Here is a 13,422-nt window from a genome sequence, read left to right on the forward strand (position 1 = left end):
AACATATTGCTCAAAACGGTCATTTGATTCGTTTAATAGCCAGAAGTCACACAGAGCTAAATCAGGCAAATACGGTGGTTGTGGTACGATATTGGTCAAAAATTTGACGAAAAACTCACGAAGAATCGTTGCAGTATGAGACACTGCATTGTGGAGTGCAAAAACCAAAAGTTGTCGGCCCATAATTCCGGCCTCCTTTAACGAATAACTTCGCGCAAACGTCGCACAACACTCAAATAGTATCCCTTTTTGACAGTTTGGCCGGTCGGATCGAATTCAGAGTGCACCACACCTTGATAATCGAATAAAACTGTCAGCAAAACCTTAATTTTTGACTTGCTTTGACGTAGTTTTTTTCGGTTTTGGCTCAGCTTTACCACGATATTCGGCCGATTGGTCATCTGTTTCTGATTCGTAAGCATTGATCCAAGACTCATGACCATTAATAATCGGTTCATGATATCCTGGTGATCAGAAAGCATTGTTACACAGACGTTAACGCGTGGCTGTTGTTTTTTTTTTAGTGATTTTGTAACCGATCGTGATTTCACATTTCGTGGGTCCAAATAAGCTTTCAAATTGGTTTCGACTGATCCTTCCGATATTCTAAGGATGCCAGTAAGATCTTTAACTGTTAATCGTGGATTCTCAAGCACCAGTTCCTTTATTTTATTGACGTGTTGATCATCAATTGATGTTGATAGCCGTCCTGGACGCGGTTCGTCGTCAACGCGTTCTCGACCCTCTTTGAATAATTTGTAACAATCAAAAACAGTTGATCGCAAAAAACTTACATCACCGACAGCCTTTTCCAACATTCTACCAGAACTTTGATTCCCCACACAAAATTTAATGGAACTTCTTTGTAAAAAATGCCGAATGCACTTTATGTACATACTCCAGAAATACAAGCGTGTACTAAACACTAATGATTACTTTGATATGATATGTGGCACAGATGTCACTGACATTCATACCAACTTAGAAAAAACATATTTCGACGAATGGGTTTTTGGACGAAATTTAAATTGCAAAGTCTTACTATCTTTGCTCACAATATTACATAGCTAAAAACTACCTTTTTGTTGAAGAAATAATGATGAACTACCATATTTACATAAGAGCAATTTCCGACTAATTGTTACCATTAACATTTCATTAGACAACTTAATGACTAAAAGCTAGCAACTCATGACAGATAAGACGGATTTAAGCTCTTAAAGGTTCAAATTCTTCTGAGCACACCTGAAGATATCAAAATTACGGAAATATGAAATCAAGAGCACACACCCGCTACTAAGCTCCGCTATGAACCACTGCGATTGTCGCGCAGCAATTTGAGTAGCCAATTTTATTGCGGCAACGCTTAAAAACGCATAAATTATCAGCCGCAACAGCAGATCGCCAAAGCCAAAGCCAAACAGCGCAGCTGTTGCTGTTGCATCTTTGCGGACGCGTGCTGCATTGCCGCACAAACCGCATAAAACGATTAATTAATTACGAATTTGCCAAATGAGAATTTATAGCGAACAATTTGGGCAATTTTCGAAAATTCGCTACAAGTGCGGCGCACGCGGAAAGTGTGGCAGCGCAAATGCTCGGCATATTCCGAGCTGCGGTAAGCTGCCAAAGCACACGGAAAAAATTTGCGAGCCGAAATTGCAGGAAATTTTCCAAAATGGCCGATTTGGAAATCGCTGCGTAGAAAATAGCGGCAAATCAACAAGGCAACAACAACAACAAAAGCGAAACCGGTAAACGCGCATGGAGCATGAAGCGGCTCATATGTGCACATAACGGTGCACAACAGCAAGCGGTGCGTAAAATTAAGTCCAACGAATTACAAATGCAATTGTGAAATTAATTTAATTAATCCTTTTGCGCCTGCCAACAACAGCAGCGCTGGCATAAACGTCGTGGCACAAACAGACTTGCGGCAGTTGGCAATCAATGGCACTCGCACTCACCGTTGCCAGTCGGCTTGTTGACGCCATTTCAGTCGGTTCACTCGCTGTGCCACTCACTCACTGCTGTTGTCGGCTGTCGGTGGCATTAAAAAGTTTTTACATAGAATAAATCGTGGAATTTTCACTTAATACTGACGGTAACAACAAATGTAGCGAGCGCGCTGCAGGCACAGCCAGCATTTCCACGCCGAATAAAAATGTTGCAGCAATTTAGGCGGCAAAGCAGGGAAAATGCAAATTTTTGGCACTGCCGCTACACACAAAACGGGATTTCAATTGGTGTTTGTGCATTTTCGAAAATGTTCACCATTCCTAACAACAACAACAAGCAACAAAAGACCGGCTGGTTATGCAAATGGCTTTTAATTGGTGGCAATGTTTCGGCTCGAGTACCTGCGTCCACAAGTGCCTGCCGAGCAAATTGCAATTTTAGCTAGGATTTGTACAATATGCACCACTGTGCGCGCGCTGCTATGGTGATGGCGTTGAGCGATTTCGAAAAATGTAAATTTTCATTGTCGTAAAACTAGGCTTTGTGACTTTGTTGTGGCTGCTGCTGCCGGATCAAAGGATTAGGAAATTTATTACCTTAAAAAAGGCTTGGCAACAAACGTGTACCACGCGTACCAACAATACATATGTGGAAAGTTATTGTTTTTGTATAATATGGAAGCTGTTTGCTGTTATATAATTTGTCATTACAAACATTCCGGAATAAAATTTGCATGCATAACTGTTGTTAGAACCGCTTTTCGGCTAATTCCATCTGCATTGCGGAAGCCATTTTTGGGATAAATGCAACAGACTTTATGTTAAATAGTCTTACTGTTTTTAACTATATTTTATTGGAACTTAAATGATTTACGGATAAAACACTCTAATCTTTAAAAAAAAAACTAGGTCAAAACCTTCTTAGTATTCAAAATTGTCTTCCAAACGTTTCCAATATATTGGGTAGTCGAAAAAGTCATTTCGTATTTCTAATTAAACTTCAACTTATTTTGGTTTATATTTATAATGAACTTTAATGAACCAAATATGTATTCAATAAGTGTAAAAGTTTTCTGATTTTTCGCAAAAAAACTGCGTAAGTAATTTCACCAGGCTTCTCTTGAAGCCAAATTGACTCCATTAAGGGAGTTCTGCATTGACCGAATCAAATAATTGTCGGATGGTGAAGGGTGGATGCATAAAACTTCCCAGCCAAGCTCTCCCAATTTTTGCTGAGTCATCAAGGATGTGTTTGGTCTAGCGTCGTCCTGAAGGAAGACGAAGCCCTTTCTGTTGATCAGTTCTGCCGCTTTTTTTTGATTGTTGCTTCAATCTCTGCAGTTGTTGACAGTAAAATTTAGAATAAATCGTTCGACCGGGCTAGATGATTCCTTTCCAATCCCACCACAATTTCGTTTCAGCAAGGAATCGCAGTTGTTAATTCGGTCCATTAAACTCTTCACAGACAATTCATGTGGTATCCAAACATTGAGCTTCTTTTTGTAGCCAGCCTTTTTTAAATGGTTCAAAACCATTTGATGATGAATGTTAAGTTCCTTAGCGATGTCATGGCTGTTTATGAGATTGTTCTGGTCAATCTTTTTCATAATTTCATCGACTTTTTCAACGATATATCGACCAGAGCGAGATGCATCTTTCTCGTCGAAATTTCCAGAACGGAAGCGAGCGAACCATTGTTGTGCTACACGAAGTGATACAACATCGTCTACGTAAAATTCACACATTTCATTGTTGGTCTGCGTGGCATTCTCCCTTTTTTATAGAAAAATTTCAAAATATCGCGGATTTCTTCATTATTTTCACTTATTTTTGAAAAGCTGTAACTTTTTTTTAACATCTCCGAATTTAAGTTTTTGGTTAAATGAAGCTTAAAATCTCACCTTTTCAACACTATATGGTATGACACAATGTCATAATTGGTGGCACTAGAGATATAAGACTTCAACGGCATCTATTGACAAAATACGAAAATACTTTTTTGGTTATCCAATAGTATGCCAACAATTTAAATATGTTTTTAAATATCAGAAATTGTCCAAAACTACTAGTGTCTTTCTCAATCTTCTTTAAAAAAAAATGCACTCCTAGTCTAAACTAATATTTTTTTATGTTTGGAAAAAAGTAAAGACCGGCTTTGTCCAATTCCTTACTCTTCACCCATACGTTTACATTGTCAAATTAGCAGAAACGATATTAAATAATCAAGCCCGTCTAAAATATTCAAAAACTCGGTTTTTTTTAGCTTAAAGTACACTTTCGATTCCCAAAATCATCATTCTACTGATAGAATAGTAAAAAAAGAAATCCCATCCACAGTGGTGTCGAAGCGTTCGGGTCAGTCCGCTCAGCAAACTAAGATTTAACCTTTAAAAGCCTTTTTCTCGAAACTTCATTTTACATTGGGGGCGACGCCTTTTTGCTAAAAATGTATGTACATACAATAACATACAAAGGATTATGTCTTATGCAGTTAAAGATCTATAGAGATCCTTTTGAAAAGGTGATTCTGATGATCAAAACGTCATCAAAATAAAGACATTGGTGCTTAAGAATCGGTGGTTGTCGGTCAGAAATGTTACTGGCTTCGTTGGAATATCGGAAGGATTAGTCAAAACAATTTCAAAAAATTATGTAGGTCTAAGAAGAGTAAACGCACTATTGCTTCCAAAATCACTCAATTTTTTTGAAAAACAGCGTCGCGTTAACGTCTGTGAAACAATGCTTTCTGATTACCAGGATGTCATAACACGTATTATTACTAGCGATCAACTTTGGCGTATGCTTATGACCCGGGAACAGACAATCAATCGACCGAACATCGTGGTAAAGCTGAGCCGAAGCCGAAAAAACCTCGTCAAAAAAGGTCAAAAATCAAAGTTATGATGACAGTTTTCCTCGATTATCGATGTGTGGTATATACCTAATTCAGGCCAAACTATCAACAAGGAGTATTATCCGTTATTCGTAAAAAGAGGCCGGAATTCTGGGCCGAAAACTCTTTGTTTTTGCACCACCATCAATGCACCGTTACATACTGCATTTATTCTTCATGAGTTTTTCACCATATTTTCAACCAATGTCGTGCCGCAACCACTGTATTCATCGCATTTGGCCTCGTGTGACTTCTGGCTATTCAGCAAACTCGAACGACTGCTCCAGGAAAACTGTTTTGAGTCAATTGAAGACATTAAAGGTGAATCGCTACGTATGTACATATATTGAAGGTTATACTCGAAATTGACTTTAACAACTGTTTCGAGGATTGGAAAAAACGTTGTCATAAGTGTATTGTGACCAAGGTTTACTTTGAGGGAGACGACACAGATTTTGAACAATAAATTAAGAATTTTAAAATTGCGGAAAAAGTCTTACTATTTTTTACTCGAAATAGTAAGTCGATTTTCAATGGAATATTTTCAAAGTGAAAAATTGATTCTACACAAAATTTACAGATTTCGATAAAAAATATTAAACATAAATAATAAAATTTCGCTCTAGCCTTACTTCTTATATTGCTGAGCAACGCGTTCGGCGCGAAAGCCATAAATTGTCAAATATAATATTTGCACCACAAGCAATACGTAAAGGTTATAAAAATGCAACGCTCGCACTATCGACGGCACACACACACAAACATGCACAGTTACACGCAATAGTTATTGACCAGCGTACATAATATACACTTGTATGCGGTGTGCTGCCAGCGAAGTGTTCGAGCGTGTGCTCGAAAAAATGTGCAATAAATTAATAATCGAACAAATTAAAGTAATTAATTACTAGTTGAAAAAACGGCACTTGAATTTTATAAAATATACGGCCGCTGCAGTTGGCCCGTAAAGTGGCTGGTAAAAGCGCAGAATCGGCCGGCAGCAGCGGCCAAGCGTTGCTGCAACAAATGGAGCAGTCAACAAGTGCACATATAAGCAAATACAACAACAACTACGATTGTTGCATTATGCGTGTAAAGGCCACTGGAAGCCCGCGTGTGTGTTTTTGCAATTTACATTAATTTATATACGTAACTGTATATAATATAACATATATACAAGTATGTATGTATAGATGGTAGGTGGTGATTTTGTCGAAAACGAAAGTGTTTAAAAATCATTAACATTGCGGTAAGAAGAAGTTAATATTGTATAATTTATACAATCAGTTGTAATTTGCATTAAAATAATTTCCACAATTATTGAGCCGAGCAATTATTACAATTAACACCGCCGTCAATGTTTGGCTTTGGCGATAAACGGTGGTAAGTGGACGGGCAAGTGGTCGCCCACCCATGGAACGGAGTCAGTGGGCCAGGCGCACTGCTAAATGGTTGTGACATCGGCAAACAGCCGCCACTGAACCGGAACGCGTCTGCCAGCAGCGATCGGTGCGCTTCAGCTCCGATTCGATCCATTTACTGGATCCGGTCTAGGCACACTCACACCACGGCGCTTGTATTGACACACACACTTGCCGCCGCTCAATTATCCGCCATTTAGCGCTGATTAAGTTGATTATAATTCCAGCGGTCCTGAGCGCTTGACCACCTGTGGATTGGTGTGGGAATCGCAAACACACACACGCACGCATGACACTGCGTATGCACAAAAAATTAGTTTAATTTGCTTGTTGTCTTCGGTGTAGCTGGCTTATTGTTGTTATTGTTGCGCTATTGCTAAATTGAAACATTATTATTGATTAGCGTAATTCTCCGGGCGATCTTAATTATGTATGTTTGCTTGAAGACACACAAAATGAAAAAAATAACAACTACAACAACACCGCAGCCTAAACACCCACACGAAAACTAACCGTTTACAGCGTCGTCTTTAGACGATTTGCATTTCGTTTATGAGCCGTTAATTGAGTTCGTATGAAATATTCCAATACACATTTCGAATATCAAATATTTATGAGTTTACCTATTGATCGTTAAATATTTGCGCTCCAACTTACCCAGAACATTGGCGCCCAGATTGTTCAGCATGTTTGCTGAAAAGTTCCGAATCGATAGCGCAGACAGCTTGCCGGTTTTCCGCTTAACGCGTTGATTTTGGTATTGAAATTTCTGTCGTGAGTTCTCGGTACTTTTTCTAGCGTATTCAATTCGATTGAATAACGGTTTACGTGTGTGTGGTAGTGTGTTGGTAGTTGCTTCGTAATTATTTTCAGAGAAGTTAATCGGTCGTATACATGTTTTATCACAGTTCGTGTGCCGAAAAGCTTGGCGCGACGGCACTACATTTCAAGGGAATCGTTCTGCAAAAGAAAAGTGTGCAGTTAGCATTTCGAAAAATATTAAAATATGTATTTTTTTGCAATGTAGTTCATAATATAATATAATGTATAATTTTTTAAATATTATTCAAGTTTAATAGTATTAGGTATTCGAAAATGTCTTGTATTTCTAATCAATCTTCTACCTCAACTTCCCCGGATTTAATTGTTTTTAGTTGAATGAAGCTTAAAATCTGTTTCAACACTAAATGGTATGACACAATGTGATTGGTAGCACTTGAGTTATGCGATTGCAACGGCATCTATTGACAAAATACGAAAAGACGTTTTCGACTACTCATTATACTCTTTATATATTTCGTGTTTTTGTCAATACTTAACACTTAAAGACTTGGTTGATAATTTTGGTAGTATCAAACCCATTGGAAAAGCAAGATAAAGTAACAAAACATTAATGGAAAAATAATATACGCGCAATCTAAGGTCGGGAAGTGGATGGTGGGGGGTGTATGTTTGAGATTTTAAGGGTTACAAGCGATTTTTATTGATTTGCAGCAAAACTGCGAGTCTTATTGAAAAAAGTTGAATGGCAAAGTGTAGCTAATAAAAAGATCTACAAATTTTGTATGTGCATCTTTTTCACATAACCTCAAAATGTATGTAAAAAATTCAAATAAATAGGTTTTTGGTTTTTATTTTTATATTTTACGAAAAGAATACGTCTTTCACGAAATTTACCCCAATTGGCTTTTTTTATATTCTAATAATATTTTTGATTTAAAATATTTATTCTTTAATCTTATTTTGGCTTAACAAATCACACTATTTTCAATAAAAACTAATCGCGTTACATAATATGTTTTTTTTTAAGCGAGTATTCTAGTGCAGAAATTTAAAAGAAGAAAATAAATATTCGATAGTTTAAATAATCAAAAATATACCCTTAAAATGATTTTTCAAAATTGAAATAATTTTCGTAGTTACAACCGTTTTAGTGTTGTGCCAACTCGAAAGGACAATACGCATTTTTCTCGAAACTAACAGGCGATCCAAGTATTTCTTTAGCCTCTTTTTGACAGATCACGCGTCAGTCGTAACAAGCCAAACTTTATTCCGTAAAGAATGTATTGCACACGCTTCGCTTAACTTATGGTCAACATAATCGACAAACTGAACGTACTATTCGCAATATCATCGCCCATCTGAGACCCAGCATTCATTACTATATAATATTCGACCGAATAAACCACGTCCAACACGCAGTGAACATATAGCAGCCGTAGCAAAGAGAGTACTCGGTTTGACGTAGGGAACGACTTGGCGCATTTTACGTCCAGATCATAAATTGAAAGCGTAGAAAATACAGCTTTTGCAAGAGTTGAAGTCCCTCGACCTTCCCAAACGATATCGCTTCGCTCTATGGGCTCTTGATCCAAGAAAATACGTTTTCAAGCCGAACTTCGTTCAGCGATTAGAATAATTTCTGGCTCCATGGGTATGCAAACAAGCAAAATTGCCGCATTTGGGACGTCAACGGTTTGTTGTTGTTTGTAAGCCGGTGGAAAAATGCCCGTAAGAACGTAACCGACAATGGCGACCGCTATCGCGCCATGCTAACCGACTATGTGATGCCTGAAATTGAAGCTCATGATCTCGGTGACATTTGATTTGAACAAGACGGCGCCACTTTCCACATATTGCATTCATCAATGAATTTATTGAGAGAATACTTCGATTAGGAGATAATTTCTCGTTTTGGGCCGGTCGGTTGGCCACCAAGGTCGTGCAAAAGTTTTTTTTTAAATTTCACAAAGTTGCAAAATATTGAAAAAGTCTACCCTTATTTTTCTTATTGAGATAGCAACATCTACTTCAAGGACGCATATGTATATCAAAAATTTTTTCTTTTTTAATTAATTTTATGTGCTCATCAAATATAAATCAACAAATGAAAAAAATAAATAAATCAAAAATGTTAAGTAAATAATATTTTTTTTCAAGGTGTCTGCTTTCTTTAGTCGTTGTTCTTTTCTTTTCTGAAACCTCTACCTTCTCCTGCTCAAAAAAAACTTGCATTACATTTAAGTTTAATCAGAAAATGTGAAAAAAGCCTCCACTAAACGATTTTGAGATATAAAATGAATATATACTATATCTAGTAAAAACATTTAAAATGTTTTACAATTTTTTTTGCAAAGAATTACTCTTTTTTCTGCAAAGGAAATTAACAAAATTTATAAAAATAATTTTTTAAGAATGAAATTTATTTATTTGATGACTAATCGAAATGGAATTGGAGAAGGTATTATCAAAAGTATAATATTAGAGAAATATGTATTACTATTAAAAAAGCTGCTCAATAAATACACAGAATTACTTCATACATATGTACATATACATATCGCTCATTTGTAAGACCGGCATAAGATAGTTTTGTATGCACATATAACACATAAAATTTAGTAAAACAAAACCTATAACACATAAAATTTAGTAAAACAAAACCTGTGTTACATAACTTGTTGGCCAGACGTTGTTTGATATACACAAAAATATGCAATAAATTATTAGTATTTATTTAATTTTTCGCGCTTGCAAATTTTGTTTTTGTTGTCATTCCTTTGTGGCTTTAACTAAAAAATGCGAAAGCTTCAAGTAAGCATACTAATATTTATTAGCAAACAAATGATGTATGAACTGCTTACTAAGTGTAAACTATTTTGTAATCTGGAAGTACGTAGGTACAAACATACATATTTACAACGGCGTTTGTTTTCCATAAACAAACTGCCACAATAAAACGCAATCGAAAGATCAAAGCCGCCGCTGAAAGCGATAACAATTCAAGTGTCATAAAAAGTAGCATAAAACCGACAATGCTAATGAAATGAAAGCGCCTGGAAATGGCAGCGCTAAGTTGTAATTAAACGCACTCACCTCGACTTGGGCGCACAAGCGGGCTGGCCTTCATAACACGAATTAATTCAATCAAATGTTTGCGAACTTCCGGCAACTCCAAAGTGACATAAAGAGAGTCATTGGCATCAATTCGAAATGTGGAAGTGCGAGCCGCTTTCAAACACCCACACATACAAAGTGCAGGTATTTTTATTTTCTAATTTATTTTTGATTTAATTTTTATTTGCTTACATAGGAGTCCCGCATAAACATATGAGTAGGAGCTTGTATCCTTCGAAGCTGCAAAACTTGAATTGAGTGTTGAAGGCGCAAAAACCTCAAGCTTTTCACACACCTTTCAGCTTCCCGGACGGATGAAACCGATTTCTTAATTATCTGGTATTATTATTTTTCATTCGGCTGCACAAGTTTTGGTGGCTTCAATCATTTTATTGATTTATATTTGCACTTCTGTCATTATTATTTTTATGGTTCAAAAATTAGCTTTGTTTTTGTAAACGCTTTTCGTGCGCCAAGTCATTAACACACTTTCAAAACACCAGCAGCATGCGCCTTTCGTCTGTTGCACCCTACCGCCGCTCCACTAGAAGCGCACTCTTTATTTCGTCTGCGGTTGAATCGACTACTTAATTCACGGTTATAATTTAATTGACACTTTTAATTAAATCCAACAAATTCTCGGCACTGCCGCGTCAGCAGCAACAACCACATTCACCGTTCACATTACAACACGACATTGCCATATTGCCACATTGCACTTGCAACACAACAATTTCGAGAAAGATTCGGTAGATGAGCTTGCTGTCTGCGCTGTGTCACTGCGTTGACCCGACTGGACGCGTTGGGAGCAAATTAATGTCCCTTAAATGGTCATTAAATGTGCGTGTCGGTATGAACTCACATATGTTGCAGCGTCTGTGTGTGATGCCTTTGTGCAACAGTGCAAAAATTTGCCAAAACTAACGGTGACGGATGCACAAGCGCGTTACACTCGGCGAGCGGACAATTCGCATTTAAATCGAATTGTTGTGAAATCGAAGCGAGCAACCACCAGCGGAGACGAGTCGAGCAATTTAGGCAGCCTGCCAGCTAAGCTGCGCTGTCTGTCGCCAAGCGTTGAGGGCGAGTTTCAATCGCCACCACCACCACTAACAACAACACTGCACGGCGAGGTTGAGGCTGTGGCGCTACTTCCAATTCGCAGTCCTCTCCAAATCCAGCCATTCGCTTGAACACAACAATAGCAAAACAATAATAAGACAATCGAGTGCTTGGCAAAAAAAAAAAAAATTTAAACTTATAACTCAGGGGCGTAGATACTAACTAAAAGTGGGGGTTCGTGGTTCTAAGCAAGCTCAGGATTCATACCAACCAATACTAACTTTATTATTGCTTAAGATATTTTTTTTCATCCGCGGTGACTTATTTTCGCACGCCCATGCGAATGTACATTTTTTACTCAGCCCCCCTGCACTTGTCCCGTGGCGAGATAAGCGCGTATGGCATATTTTTTTGGCTGCTTTGCCTAATCGCGCGTTAAGGCTGCCATTAGTAGCTGCACCACCGTGCATAACAACAACACAAGTACACATGAAACTGGCGATGGAGCCTGCTGCTCCAGCCCCAAGTGCCGCAAGCAGCGAATATATTGGCAAGCGATTTCCAATATGGAGGTCAAGGTGGCGCAACAAAGATAGCGCGACTCTATCCTATCCAACGGCATCGTTTGGCTTAGCAGTAATGTCTGTCTATCTTGGGCAATCGCTCAGCGCCAGCCATTTTGACACGGGGTGGGGTTCGCGCGCACAGACACACACACACCACTTCACTGTCTCCATCAGCACTTGTCGTCAACACTCGCAGCGCATCTCTGGCCCTGGCTGCTGCTTCGCTGCCATGCCAGCCGCACACGACTCGTGTGCTCTCTGTCGCTCACTAGCGCGCTCACCGTTATCAATTATGCATGAGTGAGAGATGCTCATGCGTGGGCGTGGTTTACATGGTGCGCGCGCTCTCCCTCTCTCTAGCTCTCACTCACTCCGCTTGTCGCAGTTGTTGTGGCGCGTCTATTGTGAATGGACGTGGTGTATACACCTGTTAGGCAATCGACTTCTTGCGCTACTGTAGTGCTGCTTGAAAACAAAAACAAACCGTCTGCTGAGACAGCAGTTGCGCTCTCCCACTGGAATCGGTCAACCTGACTTTCAGCTTCCTTGTTTGCTCAATGCACTTGGAATGCTTGCACAATACTGGATTTTCAGACACTTTCATTACTTGAGTTTTCTTAGCATACCGTTATTCGGCCGCCCGTATTATGCTGCTTCAAAGAGAACCACATTTTTATTATCTCCGAACGTAGACGATAGACGATTTTTATGATTTAATTGAGGTCTAAGCGCAACTGCTGTTGGTGTGCCTAAATGGGCCCAAAGGGTTTCAATTATGCAAGTAGGGGCAACTGCTTATGTGTGTATGTATTGGTGGGAGGGTATATGGCCACAGTGTGTCGAAAATGTTTTCATTGCAATACATTAATGCTTATTGTGTTGGAATCGCATTACAATAGTTTTGACTTGTCTATAATTCCAAACGCTGTCCAACGTTTCTCCATATTTAAGGTTGAAAGTCTCACAAAATGCGTCTGTCGTGAATTTGTTGTTTGAAGCGGCAACTTACTTAATACTTAAATAAGATTAATGGACATTTGCTGAATTTTATCTACTTTAAAAAATTAATTTTCAAATTTTTGGATTCCCTCTCTACCATTCCCGACCTCCAAGTGGAGCTCTGAAAAAAGATGGCTGGCTGGATATAGGGAACCATTCAAGGTCTGGTCAAAGTTTTGAATTTTGTTACAATGACGACTTCCCGAAAAAAGAAATCGTTTCTTCACTTCACTTTGTTTTCACTTCAGTGTGGCTTAAAATACGAAATTGTTATCAAATCAAAATATCTCCCTATTCAACCAATCTGAAGAGTTTGCAACTAATGTGCAAAGAGAAATTTTCCACACCGACTCTAAAAACAGCGTTTCGAGAAAAAGGCGTTTGTAGTTTTGGGAGTCGATTCTTCTTGCTTCTTGGCGGTGCTTACGCCTTACGCGATTAGGACCGAGTTTACGACAGCGCACTAGTTCTTCCATTTTGATATTGGGCGCCAATTGGAGATTCTAAGTGAAGCCAGGTCCTTCTCCTCCTGGGCTTTCCAACGAAGTGGTTCTCCTCTTCCCCTGCTTCCTGCGGCGGGTACTGCATCGAACATTCTTCAGTCTTATTTCGCTGGACTATGTCAAAGT

At 38.6% G+C, this 13,422-nt stretch overlaps 1 protein-coding gene across 1 annotated transcript in view; it reads right to left on the reverse strand.

Annotated features, from left to right (window-relative positions):
• LOC120772890 (homeobox protein orthopedia) overlaps positions 1-10,327 on the reverse strand; it is a 58,138-nt gene extending 47,811 nt beyond the window's left edge. The window contains exons 1-2 of the mRNA XM_040101760.1: positions 10,146-10,327; positions 6,927-7,229 (exon numbers count right to left, since the gene is read on the reverse strand). Coding sequence (XP_039957694.1) covers positions 6,927-6,957 — 31 coding nt within the window. The 5' untranslated portion in view covers positions 6,958-7,229; positions 10,146-10,327. The remainder of the gene's footprint in view (positions 1-6,926; positions 7,230-10,145) is intronic.
• Positions 10,328-13,422: the final 3,095 nt, after the last annotated feature.

Source organism: Bactrocera tryoni, chromosome 3 (assembly GCF_016617805.1).
Source record: "Bactrocera tryoni isolate S06 chromosome 3, CSIRO_BtryS06_freeze2, whole genome shotgun sequence".
Taxonomy (NCBI): Eukaryota; Metazoa; Arthropoda; class Insecta; order Diptera; family Tephritidae; genus Bactrocera; species Bactrocera tryoni.